The sequence below is a fragment of the Sceloporus occidentalis genome, unplaced genomic scaffold, assembly GCF_023333645.1.
Source record: "Sceloporus occidentalis isolate IW3139 unplaced genomic scaffold, rSceOcc1.0.p SCAF_14, whole genome shotgun sequence".
Taxonomy (NCBI): Eukaryota; Metazoa; Chordata; class Lepidosauria; order Squamata; family Phrynosomatidae; genus Sceloporus; species Sceloporus occidentalis.
The window spans coordinates 19,401,158-19,428,297 of record NW_028316994.1 but is presented as its reverse complement, the minus strand read 5'-3'; the positions used below and the strand labels follow the sequence as shown (position 1 = coordinate 19,428,297).

Below are 27,140 nucleotides of genomic sequence, written 5' to 3'. Positions count from 1 at the left end.
AAAAAAAATTGCAGTCCAGAACTGAGCAGAACAAAGTAGTCCACAGAGAAGTAACCCAGTGTGACAGTTTTATTTTCTTTCCATCATTTTTTAAATATATAAATACCCTCCCATGAATCCCCAGCATAAATATTTTTGCAAAGCAGTTTCGTCATCTTGCTACGCTAGACAATCTTCTGAAATATTTAAATTGGGGCAGAGCATAACCCCCCCCCCCCCGAGTCCCACCTGGGTTTTCTTTCACCCATTCCATATACTTCTCTCTCCTTCTCACCTTCCCCTCCCTCCCACCCCCCTTTTTTGTAACTCTAATTTGTAAATCTAATGCATGCCAGCGCCCCAACCGGTCCAGCCATGTCTTGTGGACGCCAGCAGGAAGTTGTGGTGATGAATGGATCCCACTGTTGGAAGCCAAGAGAAATGGGTTGGAAGGTGTTGGGCTAGGTAAGAGCAAGTTCAAAAGACCTCTGAAACCTACTGAGATCTCCCAAAGACTGAGACTTTAAATACCCTGACCGACTTGTGCAGGTTCATAATGTTGGCAATACCCACAGACCTCCCCTTGCTGATTCTTTTCATCAAAACATTAGCTGTTGAAAAACAGAGAAGTTTTTTAAAGAGAGAGAGAGAGAGAGACACACACATAAAGCCCTGGAATGAGGAGGGGAATGGTTTAAAGATGTTTGAGGCCAGGTCAGGCATTTAGATGTCTGTGCCGTGGAGAATTGTACTTGGAGAGGGATCATAGAATCCTAGAGTTGGAAGAGGGATGCTGAAGGGATGGAGGACTTGAGTTGTTTGGATTATGTGAAACATCAGACACATGTCATTCTTTGCGCATGGCATGGATGTCAGGCACTGGTTTGATGTCATGTTCTTTATTACCCTGTTTTTAAATTGTTTCAGACTATAACTTTCTGAGTGCTCAGAACCCAACCAGAGCGGGGCCAGAGTCATTTGCCGCACCAAGGAAGTTTGCAGCAGTGAGAATGTAGACTTTGCCTCCATTGCCCCTGCATCCTTTCCTACCTTGGCTGCCTCCTCTAGGTCTATAAGACTACAACTTCCACCATCCCCAGATCAAAGTTACCCGGTGGGTTTCCATAGCCAAGCAGGGATCTGAAACCTGTCTGTTCCTACTTAAGTCTTCTCCAAAACATTTCCCCCCAACTTTTTGTGTTGTTTTCCATGACAGGGGAATATAAAAAAGTTAGCTTTAAGAAATTCTTTAAGTAGAATCAGTTGGAGATTTTAAAAAGCTGAGCAAAAGTTAACTGAAGTGAACTAAAATTTAGGCATTAGGACAGATGTAGGAACGACAACAACAAAAAAAGAGGGAGCCTAGCAGGTCACTCTTTATATCTTGTAAAGAGGAGCAGATTTGGGTTTGGTTTTAATGGGGAAAGGGGTCTGAAGAAGTTCATTTTCCAAAGTTTTCTTTTTTTCTTTTATCTTTTTAAAATACAAGACAAATTAGAAAATTGTGGATTTTTAAACATAATTACTGTAGAGTTCCATTTCATTGTGGCTTCACGTTTTGTCATTTATTTCATTTTGTTGGTAAATGGTTTGTACCATTTTCAACAGCTAGGGACTGACAACAGGAGAGAGCCCTCAGATATGTGTCACGATCTGGGAAAAGTTGCTTTTTTTTTGGGGGGGGGGGGATAACAGACTTGTAGAAACTCTTACTGGGAATTTTGCCATCCAAAAAGGCCCCAATAATGACAGGATTTGGCTTTATAGTTCAGCCTCCTCCGACAGCCAAACTTCATGCCTCCCTACTTGGTGTCTCTTCCTTCCTCCCCAAAAATCTTCAGTGAATATGCTTTTGCTCTTGGCTCCATTGCTTTTCTTCCCTCCTACCTTCCCCAATGTGTTGGACTATAGTTCCCATTGCTGGTTGTGGGATGATGGGAGTTGTAGTTGCCTCCAGGTTGGATAAGGCTGCTCTGGGAAAAACTGGCTGACCACATCTCCACAGGAGCTCAGCTTCCCTAAACAATTGTAAGAAGCAGAAGAAAGGGTCAGTTACTTCTATGGGGTGGGAGCAGAGGGACCCTCTGTGAAATATGTCTGCTCAACCCCCTTGATCTGCTTTCCCTTCCTGTTCTTTCTCTGCGGTGGGCTTGTGTTTTTTTGGCGACCGAAGGAAAACAGCATGAGAGATTGGTAGTGCTCCTGGCACTTTTAAGCCGAGCAATGGAGGAGTGTTGAGAGGGTGGCATGGTTCAGCCCTGACCACCATGCACACATGCGTGCGCACAAACACACCATGGCCATTGCACCCAGCCCAATCTCCTAAGAAAGTGAGAGAAGAGGGCATTGTGGAAGTCAGTCTTGTCAGCATAGGGCTGGCGTCGGGTGGACACGTCTTGCTAACGGGCAACTGTGGCTTGCCTGTGATACCCAGCCATCTCCTGGGGCTGTGGGCATCCCTGCCAGCCAGGGTTCTTCAGGGCGAAGCAGCTGCTTTTTTGGCCTGGCACCTCCCTTTTCTATTTTTGATAATCCAGGATATTGTCCAGAAAGAAAGAAAAAAATTAAGAGCATTGCCATCCTTCATGAAAAATCTCTTTCCGGCCACAGCTAGGGAGGGGGACAGCGATGCCCCAGATGGCCCACGGCTTGGTCTCTGTTGGGTTTAATGGGAGAGGGCAGGGGCGGCATGCTGCCTGCAGTTTGGCCCTGCGCACAAGGCACCGGTTCCTCCTTGGGGCTCAGCCCCCCACCGGCTGTCATATGGCCGTGTCCCAGAGCACTGTCTGCTGGCGGCGGCAGGGCGGTGTGCCGGACTTGCGGTTCTCTGTGTTCCTCCGCCAGCTGGGCAGGATGGGCATGCTCTCCTGCTTGCAGAGGCTGCGCTCTGGACGGTGCCGTGCTTTGATCTCTTTGCAGACGCACCGCTTGCGCTCAATCACCTCCAGCAGCTTGCCGTCCCTTTCGCGAGAGCTTGGTGGGACCCCTGGCGCCGGCAGTTGCACGTGCTGCAAGGCCTGGGGGGGGGGGAGAGAAGGAGAAGAAGGGGTGCTGTGAGGATGAGGGGCAACAAACGCTCCCATTATGCCCACCTTTCTCCATTCTGCTTCCCCATGTGGGTTGATTGGGTTCAGGGAGCCTGGCTTTTACCAGGTTGAAAAGGAAAGAGCAGGGTGTAGCTACAGCTCAGGCAAAAGGCAGGCATTGCCCCCAAATGTCATATTCAGTGACCCCAGATTTTTACCATTGCACTTGCTTAAAACCTCAGGTGAGCATTTAGAAACACAGTTTAGGCACTGAAAGGAAAGGGGCAGGCAAAGTAACCAAGGGAATTTGAACACAGGTGCTAACTATTTTCCATGTCTCACTTTCTGGGTTGCTAGAAATTTGGAGACTGAAACACTGACTGGGTGGGGGGGGGGGCAGAATTATTACTGAGGGGCAGTGTCATTATCCGTCCCTTGGCTATATCCCTGGAAAAGAGCTGGCGGGGGATCCTAAAGCTTGTTCAGGATGGAGGCTGGATGGCCATCTGTTGCAGGCAATTTGATTGTGTATTCCTGCATGGCAGAAGGGGGTTGGACCAAAGGCCCTTGGGGGTTATCTCTAGGATTCTAGGTAGGACTGAGCAGTGCCCACAGGCCCCAGGAGGCATTCATGGCCTCCTCAGCTGTTAAATCAAGAGGTCAAGAAAATGCAGCTACTGGCTACATGTGGCCCCAGACTTGAACATTTCAAAACATTTGCAGTACATTTTTTCATAAACTTCACCAAGACCATCTCAAACTGCCTACAAACATGACAGCTTGTCTCCCTTCCCTCCCTATAGATTTTATTTCCACTACAAATGGGCCAAAAAGGCGATGTTATGTCCAGCATGCCCAGACATGTCGCGGCAGCTGGACCTCAGCAGTCCCCCCTCCCCCCTTAAAAGATGACAGTGGGGAGCGATAGGGAAGACCCCTCTCCCTGACTCAAGAAAGCCACGGCTGGCTCTCAGAGCAGGCTGGATCTTGAATAAGGGGCTGCTGCTTCAGTTCCTTTGGCATTTGGAGGTACCGCCTGACTGGCCCCGGAGCCAACACCCTAAGAGTACCAAAATGCAGGCAACCAATACCTGGGGGCAGGTCTTTTGTGAGGCTATGGATCTTAGTTGCCCCTTCAAGACCAGGTCATTCCCTCCCACCCATAAACAAACTAGTGTGAGGGTTGCCACTATGGAGATTATCGCACTGGCATTTATTCCCGCGCTAAGCACAGGATGTAAATGCACAGGGACAGATTCTACTGCATGGCTCCATCCCTGGGCAGTACTCATCCCATACCCAATCTCCCAGGCCTTACAGAGAATCCATCCCTGTGTGTTTACATCCTGCGCCTAGTGCAGGAATAAAAACCAGTGTGATAATCTCCTAACTTTAGAGGGCACAGGGAAGACTCAAGCGGAATGGGGTCCAGGTGCTTTACACTTGATGTGATGATGATGTGGAAGAAGAGACCTCACATAAAGAGCCCTGGATACTGGCTGCTTTACCTCGAGTCCAGGGCACTTTACATGCTTAAGAGTTTAGCATGCAGCTTTATGTGTAGGCAAAGGACACTCTGGAAGTACAGGTGTCCCAGATTGCTTCCTCATTTGGGAAGAGAGGAGGGCATATTTATAGCTCTTAAACTTCTGATTCGCACATTCTCCTGCTCCAGCCATTTGGATCCCCACAGCCACCCACTCAGAATTAGATGAAGCCCCATTCCCGACTGCATCCCCTGCTTCTCTTTCCAACCTTCACCCTGAGGCAGAAAACCTGACCAGTCCCTTTCCCTTCCCAGCATCTCACTCCCTGGGTTGGGCATCTTCTCTAGTTCTCCTGGCCAGACTAGCAGGCTCTGGCCTGCCTTAGAGAAGCCTAGCATCGGTGTTGTGACGTACCAGGCTGGCTGGGTCCCAGGGGTGACTGCATGGCCTCTGCGCGTGAATCACGGCGTGTCGGACGCCAGAGGTGGATGCTGAACGGCCCAGTAGGTAACCGCTGGTGAAATCTGGGGGAGGGAATGAGGGGCAGGAAACAGATTGTTGAGGAGTCACAGCCCAATGAACTTTCCCGCTCCCCAAGACGCTTCCCCTGTCTCCTCGCATCCCCCATCATTCTATTAAGAGACAAGTGGCTAGTCCTGTGGGCCAAGGATGGAGCTGGGAGAAGAGGCTCCTCGGCCAGTAAAACAAGGCAACCACACCCCTTTCCTTCTCCACCCAAATGGCAAAGGGGCCAGAGAAAGGGATGGGTCCCCCATGAGTGGCCTTTGCTGGACGGACCCCACATGAACAGACAAACAAACAAGCAAGCCAACATCTGTGTGCATGCTCATCTCTCTCTCTCTCTCTCTCTCTCTCTCTCTCTCTCTCTCTCTCCCCGCTTGCTGCAGTCTGTCCTCATTTGAAGGTCACCTGCTTCTCTTTGCAGCTGCATCAAGTACAACTTCTGCAGCCAAAACCAGCCAAAGAACAAACAAGGATCTTTCGCCGTCTCCCTGCCCTCCCCATTGCAAAGCAAATGCTCCCCCCAGCACACACAAATGCACGCACATGCAAAGAAGGTAGCGTGTCTGCCTGGCATAGTTTCCTCCAGAGGAAGGGAGGGAAAGCACATGCTGGGCATCCTGGCCTCACCTCCATTACGGTGACAGGCAGGGAAAGTCTGGCAGGGGACAGGCAGGTTTGTCCTCCCCGCTGGCATCTTGGCGTGAGCTTCAGGCCCTGGCGTGCGGACGGGGATGCTTGACTGCAGGGGCCCCAGCCCAGCCTTCTCTTCCTTCTCCATTTTGGTGGGCTGCGTGCCATCACTGCTGTCCCAAACCTGTGGGCCCTCGGTAGCTTCTGCAGAGGTGGAAAAAGAACTTGTGGGCCCAAGGCAGAAACACAGTCGGGAGAAAAAGGGTCCCGGGGAGGAGGCTCAACCAAGAAGGGTTTGAAAGGGGAAGACTCCCAGATCCCCTTCTCAAGGCTCAGCGCTGAACAGCCTGAAAGGCAGACCACCATTGAGGGTGGGCAGGGGTCCTTCCCGTAGGAATGACCTTGGGAAGAAAGACCTGCTGCTTCTGCATCTGAGTGGAAAGAAGGGTCATTCCTTCCACCACCGAGTAGAGCCCCATTACTTTTGCCACTGAACAGGAGCCCTCATTCTTTCTGCAGCTAAGCCCACATTCTGTCCACCACCAAGTGGGACCCACTGCTCTGCCAAAGACAGGGATGGGAAGAGCGGAGCCTGCGGGCAACACAACATTCCCCCAACCTCATTTCTTTTGCCCTGAAGCCTGTCGTGGGACTTCTCTGATGCACAAAAATGTTTCTTTCATTCCCTCTCCCTCTGATTTTTGGGTGATTATTTTGTTGCCTGAAAACCAGTCAACATGGCCTCAAACCACCTGCAAACGCAGCTGTTGGGTCTCCCATGCCCCAGAACTCCCAACCTCCCAAAAGTTTTTTTAAGGCCAAGAATTGTCAAAAATGGCATCCAGAAGGGATGTGATGTCACTTTCAGAGTACCTGAATGTTGCACCTTAATTTTCACTCACAAAGGCAAAAATTACAAACCTGTGACCTAATAGCAGGGCTGGCCAGCTGCCCCTAGACCAAGGAGACCAGACCCTTTAGCGGGAGAGAGAATTCCTCCCCTGTAGGCTGGCTGGGGACAGGAATGGAAGTGCTGTCAGCTTCACTTTCCTTCCACCTTCAGCCCAGACAAACCCAGAAGGTTTTAGCACTCCTTCAGCCATACTCACTCTCTGTCTCTTTGCCCTTCCGGCTGGCATAGCCCATCCTCCTCTGTAGCACCCACCCGAAGGGCTCCTCCTCTCCCGCCGTGCGTCCAAGTTCATCGCCAGACAGAAGATGGGAGCAGGCGATGCTGGTCAATGCCCGGTCCTGAAGCTGGATCTTGACCGCCGCTGAGGAGGCAGCCTTGGCACCTGCATTTTTGATGCTCTCGTAGGCCGGCGGGCGCTTCATCCCCATGCAGGGGGCAGGGTAGGTCCAGACCATGCCCAATGGTGGGGACTCGGGGAGCGTACATGCCCGCTGGACCTGTTTACACGACGGGACGGTGGAGGGACGGGTGCAAAGCATGCCGTGCAGAACCGAAATCTCTTTCTCTGTCTTCTGCTCAGCAGGGGCAGTGTGAGTGGTCACCTTGACCGCAGAGTACACCATGGTGTAGGAAACGGCCGGCTTCTCCTTCACCGGTAACATGGACGGGAGGGGGGTGGCCGGTGGAGGAGCCGGAGCCTGTTTAGCTGGCGGGCCAATGGTGCTGTGGGAATTGGGGATTTCCTTCTCAGCTTTGCCCTGGCCAGAGGGCTGCGGAGGCAGTGGTGTGGAGTGGCTGCGCGCACGGCCAGAAGGACACAAGGCAGTGCCCTCACCTCCCCGCTGGTGGTGGTGGCTGGGGACTTGGGGGGTCATGGGAGTGGACGGAGCCTCCTTGGCATGGCACAGTACCGGTAACTTGGAGCCTTCTTGGCCACTGGCCCCTTTGTATCCCTTCTTGGCCTGGGGAAAGGCCAGCAGAGGCGGCCGGTGCTGCAAGAGGTTGGGGAAGGGTGGTGGGATCTCACAGGGGGAAGTCTTGGCATTTTGTGCTGCCTTGGCAGCCTCCCGTTTGGCCGGCCGGTGGCGCGGGGAAGCTGGGTCCCCGTTGGGACGAGAATCCCCGCTTTCCTCGGGGAGTGGGTACTTCATCTCCTCGTAAATGGCTTCGCTCTCATCGGAGTCCTCGTCGGCCGTGGTGGGCGGCTGCGAGGGTGGGCCAGGTCCCCGGAAAATGTCCCCCACCATCTCGATGTAGACGGGCTCATCCTCCTCTGGGTCAGAGCCCTTTGCCTGGCTGTGGGCAAAAGCACGGCCATAGCGCTGCATGGCTCCACTCAGATGGGGACCCGGCAGGCGCCCTGAATACGTCTCATCAAAAGAAACTGACAAGTGGGTGTTGGGGCTACGCTTTGGTTTCTGCGGAGGAACCTTGCGCCCAGAGTCTTTGCACTCGGCACTGGACTTCTGTGAGCCTGTGACAGAGGAAAGGGACATGAAGGAGGAGGAAAACATGAAGATTAGAGCATGTCGATAGGACAAGAACGCTCACTGCTTAGCTCTTATTTCCAAAGCTCAAGAGAAGTTTCCTCTTTGGACTACAATGCCCAGAACCACTGTCAACAGCAACACTTCAGCCATCTTGGCCAAGCATTGGTCATGCTGGCTAAGAGGGGTGTATACTGGGAGCTAGAGTCCAGAAAAGGGGAGTTTACTAACAGCCTTGTTGCATTATTAAACAAACCCGGCAGGCAAACGAAAAGACACATGTGTTTTTGTTTCTCTCTCCACATGACATCGTTCTCTTCTGGTTGTAAAACTGTGGGAGAGGGTTGTAAAAGTGTCCCATTTACCAAGATGAAATAATTGGTTTGGCAAAATGATGCTTTTATAATGCTCTCCCACTGATAAGCAGTATACAAATGTACTTTCTATTGCTATTGCAGAGAACGAGAGTCATGTAGAGGGAGAGAGAAACCACATGCTTCTTTTTATTTGCCTGCCGGTTTTGTTTAATACTGCAGCAAGGCTCTAAGACTATTGCTTCTCTAATAGAAAGCACCCTGCTGCCTTGCTCAGACTGGTGCTTGCCCTCCCGTTGCTTCCCTCCAGTTTTTCTCCTGCTAATGTAGGCAGATGGTGGCCCAGTCCTGGCCAACACACGGTTCTTTTGCACTCATCCCAGACCAGAGGAGACCTCCCCAGGCCAATGACCAGTTGCTCCAAAGGGAGGTTGACTTGCATTTCTGCAACTGCTGTACAGACATCATCTGCCTCTGATCTACCAGAGGCAGAGAGGGAAAAGAGCCAAAGTGTTGCCTTAATTTTTAAAAAGCTAGAAAGTCTAGTTCAGCTGTATTTATGTTGAGAGGGTGGCATACTTAGTGATTCATTTTAAACTGGCATTTCAGTTTGCCTTAAATTGCTACATGAAATGCCTTAATAAAGGAATAAACCCATCCCATGGTTTTCTTATTCCTCCTCCCTCACCTTTTGTCTTTGTTTGCCTAAGCTCTGGAGCAAAGGAAATGGCTGCAAGAATCTTTGAAAACTGTCCCATTGCCTGTCTGCTCCCCAACACCTTCTTTTGCTATTCTTTTTCTTCTCCTGCTTCTTTACAATTCCCTAACCTCATTCTTTCTTTAAGCTTACTAGTTATGGTGAGGATCCCAGCAAAAGTCCCAGGGTTAAGAGCTTTGTGATTTAGTTTCCTGGGACAGATGTGGTGTCGGGCATAAAACACAGCAGAACCACCTGGATGATAAAAGACTGCCACCTTTTCAAGCTATCCTTACTACTTTTGACCTAAAGCTTCTAGTAGATATGCAAACAATACAGCAGAACTAGGCTTTGGGTAAAGGACCAAATAACTAATGTTAAAACATGTTGACCCTTTCATGCCATGGATCATTTAATAAACAACGTATGTCTGTAGAAATATTGATCCTGAAATTCCATTTTAAGTCAATCAAATTCATTCAGAAGCTCGTTTAATTTAGTTGCTTCCCTTTTTGACAGCAAACAAATGAATTTCCAAATTAATGCACCAACTGATTGATTTTTGTTATTCCCTCTCACTGACTGCAAGTGATACGCAGCCATCCTGACCAGTAAACCCAAATGGTCCCATCCTCCTTCCTTGAATGTATCTGACTCCTTTTTAGAAGTGGCCTCCATCACGCCATCTTGTGGCAATGAGTTCCACCATCTGACCACATGCACCAAAGTCCTTCCTTTTCCTGGTCTTGATTCTCCCACAATTCATGTTCATCAGACATGGTAAGGGAGGAAAGCTTCAGTCCAACTACTTGATCCATGCACCATTTTATACATCTCTGTCAAATCACCATCCTGGCAGGTTTCTACCATTCTCCTGTTCCCATTCTGTTGTTGCCAAGCCGCAGTGCCGCCACCGTGACTGGCATTGAATCGGCTTTGGTCAGCTTTGTCATTTTGGAGAGCAGGCCGTTCTTACCTCCTCTCTTGCTCCCGATGGGCTCCAGGCAGGCCCTGGCCTCTGCACTGAGCTTGGTGCTGGGGTGGCGCTTGGGCTTAGTGGGCGGCTTCCGGGACCCAGCGGCCCCGTCTCCTGTGCTGCTGCTGTCCATGCTGCCCACCGAGTGGCAGGAGAGGGAGCGAGGGGCCATACTGCTGGCACAGGGATGTGGGGCATGCTCCTGCGAGGCTGGCATGGTCATGAAACCCATCCTGAAGTGACGACGGAAAGAGGCTCCCTCCCTCACTTTTCCCACGCTGGGCTCCTTGGCTGAACTGCAAGAGAAGAGGCAGGAGGGGAGGGACATGGTCAGGTGGGGGGCAGCCAGCAAAGACCCCCCCCCCACAAAAGGCATGCCTTTATATTCCAATCCTGAAAGGGCAGGGAAGGAAAAATGGAAGAAAAGTCCTATTGGACCAGACAGAAAAGGGGCTCTCTTGTTACCAACATCACCAACATTTATTTATTACTTATTTACTTAAAGTATTTATATATTCAGAGCCAGCCTGGTCTAGTGGTCTGACTCTCTGAGACCAGAGCACAGAAACCCACTAGGTGGCCTTGGGCAAGTCACACTCTCTCAGCCTCCAAGGAAGGCAGCGGTGGCAAACTTCCTCTGAGTAACAAGAAAACTTTGCTAGGGTTGCCATAAGTCAGAAACGATTTGAAGACGCACAACGAGAATTTATGTGTTGCATCTCAGCCCCGAGGTGGTGAGCAAGAGATTATTTTAAAATTGAAATAATGAAGAGATAGCAGTTTTAAAAACAAATAAAAATATTGGTTTCAAGAACTTTAAAAAATTAAACTAAAAATAAATTGAAAACACGTTAGAGATGGATGCAGCCTTCTCGGCCCTTCCGCAGTTGGAGTGCTGCTGCAGAGGAAGCCCTGTTGCACATAAACACAGACCTAGGTTCTTGTGGGTTGACACATGAAATAGGGCTTCTGACAAAGATCTCAAATTTTGGTCAGGCTAAGTCTATCTGATATCATTACCACCCATCCATTTGTTGTTCCTACACTGGTACTCATGGGAGCTTAGAAAAATTAACCATGAAAAACATGCCCACCTCCTCAGACATAGGTAAAAATGTCCAAAGATATTGCTAAAAGGCAGCTACACTATCTAGGACTGTAGAACTGAAGCCTTTTAAGGCAAAAGTCAATAAAAGCATACACTATTAAAAACACCTTGCAGTCAGTTCCTAAAAGCTTGTCAGAACGGGAAAGTTTTCACTTGCTGACAAAAGAAAAGCAAGGAAGGGCCTTCGTAGGGAAGGCGTCCCAAAGCCTGGGAGCATCCTCCAAGGAAGCCCTGCTTCACAGACCTCCCAGATCTACCTGTGAAGGTGGTGGGGCTGAGGGAAAGGCTTCTTTCCCCGAATGTCTTAGAGACAGGCTCATATCGAAGGACACAGTCCTTGAGAGAACCTGGTCCTGAGCTGTGTAGGGCTTAAGAATTCATAACCAGCTCTCTGGTTCCATGTGCTTGTGCAAAATCACCCTTCTGCTTGTGCTGTTTAGCAGCTGATACACAGAGGCACACTGGACTTTCTGTGTTGAATGGGGGCATATCTCTATCATAGCTAGTAGTAACTGGTATCTCCAAGGCTGCATTTAAGGTAGTTGGCATGGAAATCAAATCAATAAGCTAGTAAATAGATACTAAATAAATTGCAAACAGATCGCTAATTTACTGCAACAGACAGCAGAGAAACCTTAGAATCGGGGAACTGGGAGGGACCTCCAAGGACCATCTAATTCAACCCCCGGCCATGCAGGAATACACAACTAAAGCACTTGTGAAAGAAAGATGGCCATCCAGCCACTGTCTTAAGACCTCTGAGGAAGGAGAGCCCACTGCCCTCCAAGTCAGTCTAATCCATGTAATGTGCATGAACCTGTCCTTTGCCCCAGATCGTGAGACCTGAGAAAACAAACACACCCAAGTTACTGAAGTACCACACATATATCTGAGAACAGAAACACAGAGATTCAGGAAGTGGCTGGGAAGAAGATGACAGAAGCAACATTTATTGTTCCAAACCAAGCTCATAGCAGATGGCACCAAATTAAAAAGGGTAGCTAATACCCCAGAGGACAGGATTGGGATTTGAAATGACCGTAACAGATTAGAGAACTGGACCAAAATTAACAAAATGAATTTCAGATGAGAAATAGAAGGTACTAGACTTCGGCAGAAAAAATGAAATGCACAGATACAGGATGGGTGATACTTGGCTGGACAGCGGTGCGTGTGAAAATAATCTAGGCGTCTTAGCAGACCACAAGATGACGATGAGCCAATGGTGTGATGCAGCAACTAGAAAAACCAATGCAACTCTATGCTGCCTCAACAGGAGCATAGTGTTTAGGTTGAGGGGACTAATAGTGTCACTCTGTTCTGCTTTGGTCAGATCTCACCTTGAATACTGTGTCCATTCTGGGCACCACAGTTCAAGAAAGATGTGGACAAGGCAGCTGAAGTATGTCCAGAGGAAGGTCCCCCCTTTTTGAAGCCAAAATCCCAGTTTGCAGCCATCACAAGTTCCATGTTGTGCTACAGCACAACAGGGGTGGCTATCACCCCTGTCATTCGAGTAGGGAATTGTCTTCAGGTTTTCACAAAGTTTAGACTGAGGAACTGACTAAGTGCTGGACTAAGTTAGGGCCAGCATTTAGCACCTCAGAGACCTCTTTCAAGTCCAGATTACAACCTGAATTCACCACTTTGCTGACGTGGGAGACACCAACCGCCACTCCAACATAAACTTAACATGGCACTTCCTTATCGAGCCTGAAGGCATCACGTGCTTGTGGGCAAAAGAAGAGGACACTGATTTTAGACACATCTGTAAAACCTCCACTCCCAGGTTTCTGAAGTTGTATTCTAAGTTCCTGATTTCTCTCTCTAGGTTTTGCCTATAAGACTGCTTAACAGCCGCTAGAATGCAAGAGGGCATCAACTCACAATCTTCTACCAATCTTGTCCTCAGTGCTACTCAGCCATCTTTCACTGGGCAAATTTCTAGATAATAGTCCAGAGTGACCAACTGAGAGCGGTATTCCATCCTGGACACACCTGATCTGGTCTAATTCTGGAAGCAAACCAATTTGGCTGAGGTTGGTGAATACAGGGACATAGCCAGGATTTTAGGAAGGGGGGATCCAGACTAAGTGCCACCATTATAATGGGGCTTGGGCGCGGCGGCGCAGCAGCACGCACCATTCATTTTTCTAACGGAAGGGGGGGTCCAGACCCCAAGAACACCCCCCTTGGCTACGTCCCTGGTGAATACCTGAACACAAGACCACCAGGAGGACAATTCCACTGGATCTCCAGCTAAGCCTGAGAAAGGAATCCTGTCTGAAACTCCAGATATCCATGCCTGCCAGTCAGAGTTGGCAATACTACATAGCCATATAGAGACCATACAAGGATGTGGCTCAGTATAAGGGCATCTTTCAATGCTGCTATGCAGAAAGCCCCCGGTTTGAACCCTGATACCTGCAGGAAGGGCTGGGGAAGACTCCTGTCGGAAAGTTGCGCAGAGCCACTATTACTGCCAATCAGAGTTGGCAGTTCTGGCCTAGATAGACAAAAGGTTTGACTCAGTACAGTGGCAGCTTCCCCTGTTCCTGTGCAGATGGCCCTAAATTCATTTCGCCCAGTGGCATTTCTAGGAAACCCTGGTGAAGAGCAACCACTAGGTGAGGTTGCTTAGGAGAAAGCAGCTTCCTGTGTTCCTGTGTTCCCAACTGCACCTAGATTTGGAAACCAAACAGGGCCAGGCCTTGGATCAGAGGCCGACAGAAGAGAATCCTGGGACAGAATGAGCAGCATCCCTAAAGACTCCTGATTTGGTGTGACTTTGGAAACCAAGCAGGGTTGGAGATGGTTTGTCTTTGGGTGGCAGACCACTGGAAGGGAACAACAGAGTTCTCCAGGCCAGGCAGGGACGTAGCCAAGGGGGGGGTCCTTGGGGCCTGGAACCCCCCTTTCTATTAGAAAAATGAATGGTGTGTGCTGCTGCGCCGCCGCACCCAAGCCCCATTATAATGGTGGCACTTAGTCTGGACCCCCCCCCCCCCTTCCTAAAATCCTGGCTACGTCCCTGGGCCAGGCTAGGAAATTTCCCACCTGAAAGCTAGAAAGTCATGGCTGCTGGCAATCAGAGCTGATGATACTGGGCTAGGCGGACCTCCAAAGGTCTGACTCAGTGTTAAGAGCAGCATCCAGTGTTTCTGCTACTTCCTTCCAATACTTCTGCTACTCTTTCTCAGTCTTTGACTAAGCCCTGATTGGAGCTTGGAGAGGACAGAGGAGGGAGCAAAGGGGAGTGTGTACACATGCGTGTGAAAAGGAGAGTATTCTTAGCAGCAGTGGCAGGGTTGGCACTTCCCACATTGGCAGTGGTGAGCTCACCCTTGGTTTAAGTTTGAACATTTCAAGAGCCATGCAAGCTGTTTTAGAGAGAGAATAAGATTCAGCATAGAAGGAGGCAAAGGAGGAGAAGCAGAGAGTTGGCCAAAGGAGCCAGGCAAGAGTCACACACAATTTCTGGATGCTGCTAGGTTGCCCTCCTAGCATTCCCTAGCACTGGCTGTACCACAAAGGGCTGCTGGGACGTACTTTTTTCTTAAAACATTTATCATCATGCTTCATGCAATGATCTCAGGGCAGCATGTGATAAAATCAATGTAAACAGTTTAAAGCATTTTAAAACAGTAAGTACTAAAACACTGACCATAAAAAGCCATTATAAACCATCTGACAAGTTAAAGCAGGATAAAACCAGTGACCCTGGACAAGTCACATGCTCTCAACCTCTGTGGAAGGCAATGGCAACTCTCCTCTGAACAAATCTTGCCAAGAAAACTCCATAAAAAGCACACAACAATAATAGCAAACATGCATATTTGGGCAAAATCAGTTTGGCTAGAAAGACTTTAATACAGACCCATGTGTTTACTTAGCACAGGAATGGCACCAATCAGGCTTTGAAAGAAAGGGCCCCCCAGAGTCCAGCTGCATCAGGAGGGCTGCACACTTTCTTCTCTCCTCTCAGGATGGGAGGAAGGGGGGTTTGTTGTGATCTGAATGTCACCCTTTGCCCCTCCAGCCCATCTCTGCTCCGCTGTGGTGGAACTGGACCTTGAATGCCAGAGGGAGCCTGTCAGGTGCAGCTTAGTGGTTTGGGTCAGATGTTAAGGGACAACCCTCAATAGCTCCCACACATTTGTCCCTGACCTCATGAAACCACCAGAAGACTGATGTTTGGGAAGGCTGGCTATGGACTAGAAAGCCCTACCTAGCTTCAGTCCAGGCTGTGTGACAGAGCACATCATCCCCAGCGAGCCTGCCTGCCTGGGCCCCAAGATTCTCAGGAGGGAACCTTCCCTCCTTCCCCCCAACTTCACTGGCACAACTGGTGGGAACATGGGAGATGGGACCATCTCAATGGCTGCCCCCAAATCAGGGGCTCTGGAACCCCCTTCCCCTGGCGTCCACAGTGGCCCTCTGCCGGCAGGCAGTTTTCTTTTTAATTCCAACATGATTTTAGAATTGAAGTTTTTTAAAAAAAGGGCTTTCAAGAGGTTGCTGTATTTTTACTGAACTGCTTTAAGCTCCTATTTATCTTTTTAAAATATAGATCTTAAATTGTTAATATTGTGAATAGTTTAATTCTTAGTAATTTTGCATGTTCTTAATTCAGTGTTTGAAATCATAGTCGCTTTGAGTCCCAATTTTGGGTAAAGGGCAGGGTATAAGTTAACAATAGCAAATGCTGCCCCTCAGGCCTTCCAAGGGGGCACATCCTCCTGGCAGCATGGTCCCCTCTCAAACGCCAACTGGTTCAGCTTTGGAGAGGAAACTCCACTCAAGGCCAAGGAGGCTGGACACCCTGGATTTTGGAGAATGGGGGCAGCAGTGCCTGGGGGGGTGTGAGTGTGTGGTTGCATCTCTCTTTAGAGCAGTGCTTCTCAATTATTTTCTTTCATGCCCCCCTAGGAAGAAGAAAACATTTCGCGCCCCCCGCGCGACTGTAAATAGTATCATTTGTCTATAAAATTGTTATAAGTACACCTCTGCATAACAGAGCCTCGCGCCCCCCTTTACGGAGCCTCGCGCCCCCCCCTGGGGGGCCCGCCCCACTATTTGAGAAAGGCTGCTTTAGAGTGTGAACACTAAAGGAGGCCCGAGCCCTATTCCCGACAGGTCCAGCAGCTTGGATAAGCCCCTTAAGACTCAGACTAGAAAGTGGACATGAATTCATTGCCCACAGTGGAAGGAAAGTTGCCAGCTGCTGCTGAAACAAAAAGTGGCCCCAGATTGGGTCAAGCAGTGCCAGCTGCTAATGCATGCCTGACTGAGGGTTCAGAGAGAGCCTCTCAGCCCAGCCCACCCTCACAAGGCCCCAGCCTCCCCTACACCATCTTTTGCATCCATCTCCCCCTCCCCACCACACACACAGACACAACATTGTACTTGCCAGCCATGGCAGCAGACCGCAGCAAAGCCAAGGGCCGGCGCCGCAGTGTGTGCCGCCCTCCACCTGGCCAAGCTCAAAGGGCTGGGTGGGGCCTCTCCTTAAATCTGCCCCATCTCCACCCTGACAGGCCTCCTCCACCCCACCCTCTTCCCAAAACGTTCGCTGGGGCCTTGCAATAGCTTGCACACGCATGCTGCCAATGCACACACCCGCCGCCGCCACCACTGCTGCCTTTGCCTCCTGGCGTGGCAACCGGAGAATCAGCCATGGGCAGCAGATGCTGCTGCCACTGCACCCCGGCAAGCGAGTAAACAAACCCGCCTCGGCTGTGCTCCCCGGTTTCTCTCCTTCCCCAGACAGAAAGGCAGCCGGCTGGCGGGGCCCCAGCCACTCTGGCATCGCCCGGTTCCAGCTCCTGTCCTCCTCCCCATCACACCAGATCTGGGTGAGACAGAGGAGCGCCTGCAGCATCAGCATCAGCAGGCACAGCATTCTCAGCCAGGAAGACAAGCAGCGCTGGCAGAGCAGCTTTGTCCCTTCGCTCCACCCTGGCACTTCCCAAATCTCTCCCCACACCATTAAAAATCTCTTAACCTACGGCCAACTTCTTTCTCCCACACCCATCGGGCGCCATTCTCTGGGACCCACATGCGCACATCCCTGACAGAACATGGGCTCCGATCCACTTGCTGGCAACCTATACATCAAGACCTACTCCAGCCAGGAACTGAACCCAAAAAATTCTCTATGCATCTTCTGTTAGGCCCCTTTGTTTGGATATGTAAGGGAGCCTCAGAGCAGTACAGAGTTGTTTGTCAGGCAGAATTCCTCAGGAACTTTGCAATCTCAAAACATGCTACCTTTGGAAGATACAGTGGGCCCTTCATATCCACTGGGGTTTGGTTCCAGGCTCCAAAGGGATACCAAAATCCATGGATGCTCAAGTCCCATTATACATCGTGGTGTAGTAAAATGGTATACTTTATATAAAATGGGATTTCATAAAAGTGTTTATGCAGGGAAAGCCTGCAACTTGCAGTTGGCTCTCTGTATCCACAGATTCAAACATCTATGGCTTGAAAATATTCAAAAAACATATAAAGCAGACCTTGATTTTGCCATTTTATGTAAGGGCCACCATTTCACTATGCCACTGCATTTAACAGGAATAGAACATCCACAGAGTTTGGTTTCCATGGAGGGTGGGAGCAATCCTGGAAGCAAACTCCAAATTCTCTGAAGATGCCAGCCACAAATGCTGGCAAAACGTCAGGAAGAAACTCTTCTAGAACATGGCCATATAGCCTGAAAAACCCACAAAAAACTAAACTCCAGTGGCTACCAAGGGCCCACTGCATTTAAAATGTCAGTTGCCAGAGGAAGCCTGGTTTTTCTTAGACAGAGGGTCAGCCTGGAGGAACAAAGGGCTGCAAAGTCTGGTTTGGCGGCCACATGGGGACCCAGGGTCATACTTTGCCCACCTCAGCCACTGTGCCTCAGCCCACACTGCTCAGTGTCCTTGGCATGGATGGGGCAGACTGGTCACTTTCCCAGCCTGGACCTAAGGGCCTTAGCTATGCAAAACCAGAGTTCTCCATCCATCTTCCCAATAAAAGCCATCCGTAGCCAGTGTACACTTGGGGCAAAGTGGTCTTACTCCCCACTATTCTGTCTCTGCCCCGCTCATGCACTGCCCCCATGTTCCCACCAGGCAAGGATGCCCCCTTCAAGCCCCTGCCTCCTCGCCCTCCTGGCTAGCCCCTCAGCCTCCTGCTTGCCCAGCCGCCCTGCCATCTCCTCCTCAGGTTTTATTTGCTGGAGCGAAGGGTCCTGGGTACCAAAAGCTGGAGGATGCAGCAGGATGCTGGCTGGTGGCCCAGCGGTTTCCATGGAAACTGCGTCTGGGTGACCTGCAGGAACCAGGCAACATCAGCCTACTGGGGCCTTAACCCTTCGCATCCCAACAGCCGGAGAGAGCAAAGGGCTGGGGAGCCGGGTCTGGTTCAGGGGAAGGAGGGGGGCTGTATGTGAATCAAAACTTTAACAGTTTTGATTCACTAATTCAGCCTCTTGCTCTAATTTGGACTAAAACCCGTTTACTGTCACCAGGAACGTGGGTGCTACTGGGCCCAGCCATGGCTTTTCCATGCCAGACGAAGGCAAGGAAGTGGGTGGACTCTTGCACCTGGCATTCCTCTCCCCTCCTATCATTCAGTAAAAGCTGCCTCCCCAAATTCTTTGGAGACCACCTGGGCTCCCACCCGGCCTTTTTTGCAGCCCATGGGATTGGTGGACAGGGGACGGTTCTGAGATGACTTTAGACCAGGCAGGTGGGTTTTTAGGATGAGAAAAACTGGAAGAAAGAGGACATAGAATACCATGCCTATCCCCAGACAGAGACAACCAAACCCCAAATCCCCCAGCCAGCATGGCCACAATGCCTCCTGGTTGTAGTCCAGGGCTGCTGCTACCGCCACGCTACAGAATTAATGCAGTTCAATACTGATTTAACTGCCATGGCTCCATCCTGTGGAATCCTGGGACTGGTAATTTGTTTGGGCACCAGAGCTCTTTGACAGAGAAGGCCAAATAGTTCACCAAGCCACAAATCCCAGGATTCCATAGCACTGAGCCATGGGAGTTACAGTGATGTCAAAGTACATTAAGTCTGTAGCCCAAAATGGAAGGGAAAGAAAGAAAGAAAGAAAGAAAGAAAGAAAGAAAGCCCTTATGGTCTTAAGAGCAGATGATTCCAAGCCAGACTTTGTGAAGAAGGAAAACTTGGGAAGGGCCCAGTCATGGTACTGACATCATCAACACTGGAGTTTATTGCACTGGAGTTGATTTCAGCATTAAAGAGAGATTAAAGCGCATTTAAAGCATCCCACAAATAAAGCGAAAATGGCGAGTAATTGCGCAAATGATGATCACACGCAATTGTGCAAATAAAGTGATATCAGAAATGCATTGTCACTGAACTCCCAAAAGTAAAAAGATGCATGTTAATGCCTCTTCGTGACCACTTTAATGGTGGTTTTTGTGCAACATCGCAAGAAATCGTTTCACGTAATTACATGATTTTTCCGGGATGTTCACAATCTCCTTCATGTGATAAACTCCACTGACTCATCTTCTCCATGGTTGGCCTGCCCTGCAAGTGCCTTGCCTTTCCTGGTGGCTGTCTCCCTCCTGCCAGGGCCACTTGTTCCCTGGCCTTAGGTCAGCAAGCAAAGAGTGGTTCAGGCAGGTGCCCAGGGGCACCAGCACCCTCCAAAGCATGGATGTCCAGGATTAGGACACATTTGACCTCTTGAGCTAGAATGCAGAAGACAGCAATTTCCCCACTGCCTTCCACAACCTGCCACATTTCCTTCAACAACCATTGTCAGCTGGATAGGCTGAAGGGGTGAAGCTGGAAACATCTGGAGAGAGCGCCAGGTTGGCAGAAGCTGGCCTGCTTCAGTTCTTTGCCATACGCTCCCATACAGTGCTGCTTCTTGGAGTGAGACAGATGCAAAGTAAGCTTTCCATGACCTGAGCTGCTAGACAGGGATGGCCTTCCTCCCGTTCTAACCTCTGTCAGCTCCAGCCAGCATAAGTAGCAATGAGAGCTGATGGGAATGTCAGGCCAACAAGTTAGAGGCGACAAGCTCCCCAGCCCTGTGTTAAGTCTAACATCCTTCTGTTCCAGAGACAAGGACCCAATGGAGCAATGGATGGAAGCTCCAGGAAGAGAGATTCCACCTTAACCTTAGGAGGAACTTCCTAGGATGTGAACATAATGGAAGTTATGAAAGATTATAAGTGTCAAGTGGTTAAAACTTGTATAGATTGTATGTATATGTTATGTGTATATTATGGTATGTATCTGTATTGTAATGTCTTTTTTATGAAATAAACAATTTACGGATAAAAAAACAAAACCTTAGGAGGAACTTCCTAACAGTAAGGGCTGTTCAACAGAGGAAGATGCTCCCTTTGAGTCTCCTTCTTTGGAGTTCTTTAAGCAGAGGCTGGATGACCATCTGTCAGGTATGCTTTGATTTTGAGTTCCTACATGGCAGAAGGGGGTTGGACTGGATGGTCCTTGGGGTCTCTTCCAAGTCTACGATTCTATGAATCATGAGAAGGCATGAGTCAGCATGATGCTGGGAAAGGTGGAGGGCAGTAGAAAGAGGAGGAGAAGACTGGAAACCAGATGGCTGGACTCAGTCAGGGAGAGCATAGGCTTGAGCAAGGCATTTGAAGACAGCTGGGCTGAAAGGTGTCTCATCCACAGGGTCGCCATGAGTTGAAGATGACTTGAAGTTGAGAGCAACTAACAACAAGAGCCAATCAGCCAAGATAAAAGATAAACTTTGCAGAAGGCCAGCTGCAGAATTGATGCTGCCAAGTTCCAATTGCAATTAGTTTCGGATTAAATTTATAAAAAGAAAGAAGGAAAAGAAAAGGACCTGAAAGAAGATTCTAAAGCTGCCCAGTAAAAGCCAACCCTATTGAATATGCCTTGCAAGAGGTCAGCTGCAAGACTGCTCAGGAAAACAGGGAGAGTTACAAGCTCTGCTCTGCATAAATGACCCTCTTAAGCAAGGACATCAAGAGAGGGGCATCTTCAGTTGGGGCGGGGGGCTTCCCCTTTGGGCTGGGACCCCTTCCGTAGGAGGCCATGAAATTTATTTCAAAAGCCTTCCGGAATAAAAGGGCCATTCTGTCAACAGGCAAAGGCTTTTTCAAAAAAGAAAAAAATCAGGCTTTTGGAAGAGATGGTTTTCAATTGTCTCTACTGTTTTTTAAACTGCTTTTTATCATTTCGAAGTATATGTTTTAAATTGTTTTAATATGGAGTTTAGTTTAATTCTGCTTTAGCGTTGACTTTTTAAACTATAATTGTTTTAATTGGTAAGCCACCTTGGGAGGAAAGCTAAGTATACATGATAAAGATGAGGCTGATACAGATATAATAATTTCCGCAGTCAAGAAGATGGGAAGATGAGCCCATTATCCATCCTGACATACTAACTGCTCTTCCTTCAGCCTCTGATCCTCAGAGCTTCAGGAGGTTTAAACTTAGGAGTGGGCAGCCCAGGGCCCAAATGTGGCCCCGGGGCTATTGGGGTGGGCCCCCGCCACCTCCTAGACTTTTGTGGGGTTTTCGGGCTCTGTGGCCATGTTCTAGAAGACTTTGTTTCTGATGTTTTGCCAGCATCTGTGGCTGGCATCTTCAGAGAATGCTGGCATGCAACTGAGTGGGATACACACACACACACACACACATTTTGTGACCCTGGGTTGGGAGGAGTGATTTCCATATTAATCTGTATAATTTAACAGGAAAGAAGAAACGCTTAAAGTAAGCAAAGTTTGGCTACCAGTGCTGAAAAATACAAAAATCAAGACCCAGCAAATGCAAATGAAAACTACTCAGAGTCAGGGGTTTTCCCAGCAAACAATGGCTCTCTAATTAAACAGACCCCAATCCTCTTTGCATCTCCTCCCACCTGGAGGCCTTGCCATTCAACAACACAACAATACACAGATTAACATGGAAATCACTCCTCCCAACTGTTTAGTCACACAGTGTGTGTGTGTATTCTACTCTCTTCCATGCCATTATTCTCTGAAGATGCCAGCCACAGATGCTGGTGAAACATCAGGAATAAACTCTTCTAGAACACGGCCACATAGCCCAAAAAACCACAAAAAAACTATGGATGCTGGCCATGAAAATCAGTGGCTTCCAGTCCTGTGTCCTGTGTCCCTCCAGATGTTTTGGAAACCAACTGCCAGAATCCCTGAGGAGTGGTCCCAGGCTGAAGGGTGAACACCTGGGAGGTGGGAGGTGAACATCTGGGGGGCCTGAGCTGGGAAGGCCAAGGGGCTTTAAAGCGCAATGAAATCCCTTTTTAAAAAGCCCCAGCTTGTTTACCTTTTGAAAACTAGTTGAAGCTTAGCGCCTGATCTGGAATCTCTTCAGAATCTTTAGAATTTATCTTTTTAAAATGCATTTTATTCTGTTCCTGAGTGATGGGTTTTAATACTGAAACAGTTTAATTTGATTTTAATGCTCACTTTTTAAGTTTTTAATTGCATTCTTTTAATTGTACGCCACTTTGATTCCCAGTTTTGGGGGGAAAGTGGGATCTGGTCGTCTTCATCATCATCATCATCATCATCATCATCTAATAATTCTTCCACATTTTGGAGGAATGGAGGGGACCGCGACATGGCGTAGTTGTGCTCAGAGGGCAGATGTTGACAGCAGAAGGATCATAGAATCCTAGAATTGGAAGAGACCAGAAGGGCCATCCAGTGCCCCCTTCTGCCATGCAGGAACTCTCAGTCATAGCATCCCCATCCAGCCTCTGTTTAAAGACCTCCAAGGAGGGAGACTCCACCAAAATCTCCAAGGAAGGAGTTCCCCTGTCGAACAGCCCTTACTCTCAGGGAGTTTCTCCTAATGTTGAGCTGGAATCTCTTTTCCTCTAGCTTCAATACATTGTTCTGGGTGCTATTCTCTAGAGCAGCAGAAAACAAGCTCGCTCTATCCTCAGTGACACCCATTCAAGTATTTAAACAGGGCTATCATATCACCTCTTAACTGTCTCTTCTCTAGGCTAAACCTACCCAGCTCCCTAAGGCGTTCCTCATAGGGCATGGCTAAACTCATAGGGGATGACACCTTGGGCACATCCTTTAAAGTGCGGGCAAGAACCCAGAGCGGATTCACTGCCTCTCCTTCTGATATTAGAGCCACTGTTCTCTGCTGGACCTTGGAGAGGAATGCTGCTAAGATGACCTCCCCCTTTCTCTTCCCTAAGACTTTTCAGTCCTTTAAAAGTCAGACTTAAAACTGGAATGGAATCCCTGCCTCCCGCTCTCCTGGCTTCTGCTTGGAGTTGCACCTGGTTCCCAGCGCCCTCCCTGCGGTGCCGGCCTGCCTTGCCGCTGCTCACCCCTTCTTGGGCTCCTCGTCCTTGCTCTGTTTCCACTCCACCTTGTTCTTGCGGTACAGAAGGTTCATTTCGTTGTGCAGAAGCGCCCCTGGGTTGCAGGTCCGGCTCAGGGCCCCGTAGGTCCGGCAGCCCCAATCCTCAATGAACTGCAGAAAGACGGAGATCAGGGCTTCCTGGGGGATTGCATTCATCTTCCGGTGGCCGGCGAAGACGGAGAGCAAAGGGGCGCACCTGGATGGAGGGGAAAGAGAGCGGTCAGGGGCCAGGGCTGCCAACATGGGCATGTATTCCTCAGCTTCCTTCAACCTGGGGCTCTTGGGAAGTGTGGACTGCACCTCCCAGAATCCCCCAGCCAGCTCCCAAGGGCCTCAGGTGGAAGGAGGCTGGTATCATCCTGTAGCCAAAATCCAATTCTTACTCCCAATTAGGCCCACTGAATAAAAAAGAACCTAGTAATGATGCTCCAGTAGGCAGCATGGTGTAGTGCTTTGAGAGTTGGCCTATGACTCTGGAGACCAGGGTTCTAATCCTGGTTCAGCCACAGACACTCCCTGGGTGACCTTGGGCGATAAGTCACATTCTCTCAGCCTCAAAGGAAAGGCAACAGAAAACTCTCCTCTGAAACAACCTTTCCAATAAAAAACCATTCACGTGAGGGTTGCCATGAGCCAGAGATGCCTTGAAGGCACACCGTAACAACAACAAATATTAAAGCCACCCCCCTAAATACCTTCAAAGGTACCGGTTCCTGTCAGATCCTGGAAGCTGAGTGGGCTTAGCCCTGGTTAGTACTGGGATGAGAGACCGCCAAGGAATCCCTCTGAGGATTCCTTGCCTGGGCAAACTCTTAAGAGGTCCGTGGGGTCGCCATAAGAAGGCAACAGGCAAGATGGAGGCAGATCTAGGAAAGACATGGAAAGCCCTGGTCCCCAAAAGAGAGCCTTGGGAGGAAGGAAAGAGAGACTTGGACAGCCATGGAAGGAGCCTCCTCCTCCTCCTCCTCCTCTGGGTCTGTGTTTCCAAACGTTTCCCACATTTGCTACCTGCAAGACCCCTCATCCCTGGGGCTCAGTTTCTGTGGGCCATGTCTAGGAGCGATGGGAGTTGTAGTCCAGTGGCTCTAGACTCGGGGGGGGGGAGGTTTGGGCCTCAGGTGTGGCAGGAGCCCTGGGAAGGCCCCTGAAAGGGGGGTGGGTGGGTCCTGGCCTGGGGTCCCTCCCAGAGGATGGAGGGGCCAGTCCCTGGTAGTGATGGGCCCCACTGGATGCAGCTCCCCTGGACTGGGGCCACGCCAGGGAGGGCCGGGCAGCCTGGCCCCTTCTGGCCTGCCTGGGGAAGAAGGGCTGGGGGTCGGTGGGCCTCGGGGGCGGCTGCGGGGCTGGGAGCGGGCACCTGGGAGGGAGGCTTGGGTCTGTGTGGCCCCGAAGGGAAAGGGCCCCTCCTGCTTCGGGATGCTGGGGCCGCTGGGGCGCTGCCAGGAAAGGCAGGCAGGCAGGGAGGGTGTGTCGGTGGGTCCAGGCCCCTTCCCTGCGGCCGCCCCCCGCTCGGTTGCCTGCCTCCCTGCCGCCTGGCCGGTTCTGGGTCTGGCTAGCTGGCTCTCCCTCCGGGGCCGGGGCCAGGGCCTTCCTCCTCCTCCTCCTCCTCCTCCTCCTCCTCCTCCGGATGGAGGGGGCCGGGGGCTTCTTCTTCCTCCTGCTCGGCCCCCCAAAGACCGGGCGTTGCCTTGGCGACGGATGCAGAGCAGGGCCAAGGCCCTGGACCACCTCCCTGGGCCCCTGCTGGCTCACCTGCCCAGCCAGAAGCAGCAGCAGCAGCAGCAGGAGAGGAAGGAAGGATGCTCGGGAGGCTGGCGCTGCCTTGGCTCCAGCTGACGCCGCCGCTCTCCTCCGACTGACGCAGCGCCTCCTCCTCCTCCGAAGGAGAGCGAAGGGGCGGAGGAGGAGGAGGACCCCGGCCCGCCTTGCCTTGCCTTGCCTTGCCTTGCCTTGCCTTGGGGTCCCTCCAGAGTCCGGCCGCAGGGGGGGTGCTCTAGGCGCCCCTGCCTGCCTCTTGGGCCTGGCGGGACCGCAGCTCCCAGCAGCCCCAACCCAGCGGCCCTCGTCTCTGCCCCTGGCCTCTTGGTTCCCACCAAAGCCCACAGCAAGCCCCCCCGGGTGGGTCAGTGGGGGATGATGGGAGCTGCAGTCCCTCCCTCCCTCCCTCCCTGGCCCACTTCGGCTGGGGAAGGAAGGAGGCTTAGGCGGAAGAGGCCCCCCAAGGCCCCAGGGAGCAGGGCAGCCCTGGCCAGCCATCCCCTCCCTCTGGCCTGGGGCTGGGCCTTCCCTCCAAGGAGGCCTCCCTTCTCCTGCGGGGTCCTCCTCACTTGGGCAGCCTGCTCTCGGACCCATTGGCCTGTTGTCCCTTCGGTCCCTGCAAAGGCAAGGCTTTGGACTCGATGGCCCTTGGGGCCCCTCCAGCTCGGCTTCTCCAAGGCACTTGGCTGAAAGGCAGGGCCACTCCTCATCCCTCCCCATTGGGGGCCTTGACTCTTGTCCTCGATTGGATTCTTCCCGGATTTGAGGACTATGTTCTTTCTGGGAATCTCGAGGTCCTCCAGCAGCACAACTCTATGGTCAACTTGAACTAACAGTTGCCCTGAAAGGCGTAGCTAGCCATGCCTTTGCAGCTCCTCCAGCCTAGGGAGGGCGAGGGCCCTTGGCCCCAGAAGAGTTGCCCTGCAGGTCCCTAGAGAGGGGTATTTGCAGTGGTTCCATAGCCCCAGGGGTCTTGTGGAGGGAGGAGGGTATATATATACGCTGGAAGTAGGGTGATGAAAGAGGCTGGCCATGGAGACAGCAAAGGCGGGGGGGGGGGGGGTAGTAGGAACCCTGCAGGCTTGCTAGCGATCCAGGCAGGCCATGCTGGCTCTCAGTCATAGAAGCCTAGAGCTGGAAGAGACCCCATCAGAACTCTGCCATGCAGGAAGACCCCATCAGGGCCCTCCCTGGGACCAATGGCCATCCAGCCTCTGTTTAAAAAACAGCCTCCAAAGAAGGAGACGCCACCAGCCCAGGAAAGCTCCTGCTAGTCTCAAAGGTGGTACAAGATCTCTACGTAGCATCATCATCATCATCATCATCATTGTTGCATCTGAGGAAGTAGACTGAAGTCTAGGGAAGCTCATACTGCCAACCTCTTTCTTTCAGTGAGTCTCAAAGGTGCTGCAAGATCTCTCTATGTACTGATTCCACAGACTAATACTGCTATATATCTTTGAATCCTGCTCCTTGAGGGAGTTTGCTCCTCTGTCGAACAGCCCTTACTCTCAGGAAGTTCCTCCTAATAGTGAGCTGGAATCTCTTTTCCTGTAGTTTGCATCCATTGTTCTAGGCCCTCTTCTCTGGAGCAGCAGAAAACAAGCCTGCTCCGTCCTGTTGGAAGATGTTTGCATTCTCTTTTCCCCAACTTAGATAGACAGGGAATTCCTGCATGCCAGCTCTCCTCTCTCTCTCTCTCTCTCTCTCTCTCTCTCTCTCTCATTCGAACTCCCCTTTGGGACTGGCTTCTCGCCAAGATTTTCAACTGAGAGCTGTTTCCCATCTTCCTGCTCTCTCCACTTTCTTTGAAAGATGGTGAGATAAAGACTTATTTTCTAC

At 50.6% G+C, this 27,140-nt stretch overlaps 1 protein-coding gene and 1 long non-coding RNA gene across 2 annotated transcripts in view; one reads left to right on the top strand and one right to left on the bottom strand.

Annotated features, from left to right (window-relative positions):
* LOC149304399 (uncharacterized) overlaps positions 1 to 20,375 on the top strand; it is a 37,767-nt gene extending 17,392 nt beyond the window's left edge. The window contains exon 3 of the long non-coding RNA XR_016271947.1: positions 20,244 to 20,375. This is a non-coding gene — a long non-coding RNA (uncharacterized LOC149304399). The remainder of the gene's footprint in view (positions 1 to 20,243) is intronic.
* Positions 302 to 24,258, bottom strand: NYAP1 (neuronal tyrosine phosphorylated phosphoinositide-3-kinase adaptor 1). Its single transcript, XM_089479783.1, has 7 exons — positions 24,236 to 24,258; positions 23,506 to 23,736; positions 10,035 to 10,330; positions 6,757 to 8,034; positions 5,645 to 5,851; positions 4,907 to 5,016; positions 302 to 2,996 (listed from the first exon to the last, which is right to left on the bottom strand). The coding sequence occupies exons 2-7, from the start codon at positions 23,694 to 23,696 to the stop codon at positions 2,739 to 2,741; spliced, it is 2,340 nt and encodes a 779-aa protein (XP_089335909.1). The 5' UTR covers positions 23,697 to 23,736; positions 24,236 to 24,258; the 3' UTR covers positions 302 to 2,738.
* Between the last annotated feature and the right edge of the window lie 2,882 nt (positions 24,259 to 27,140).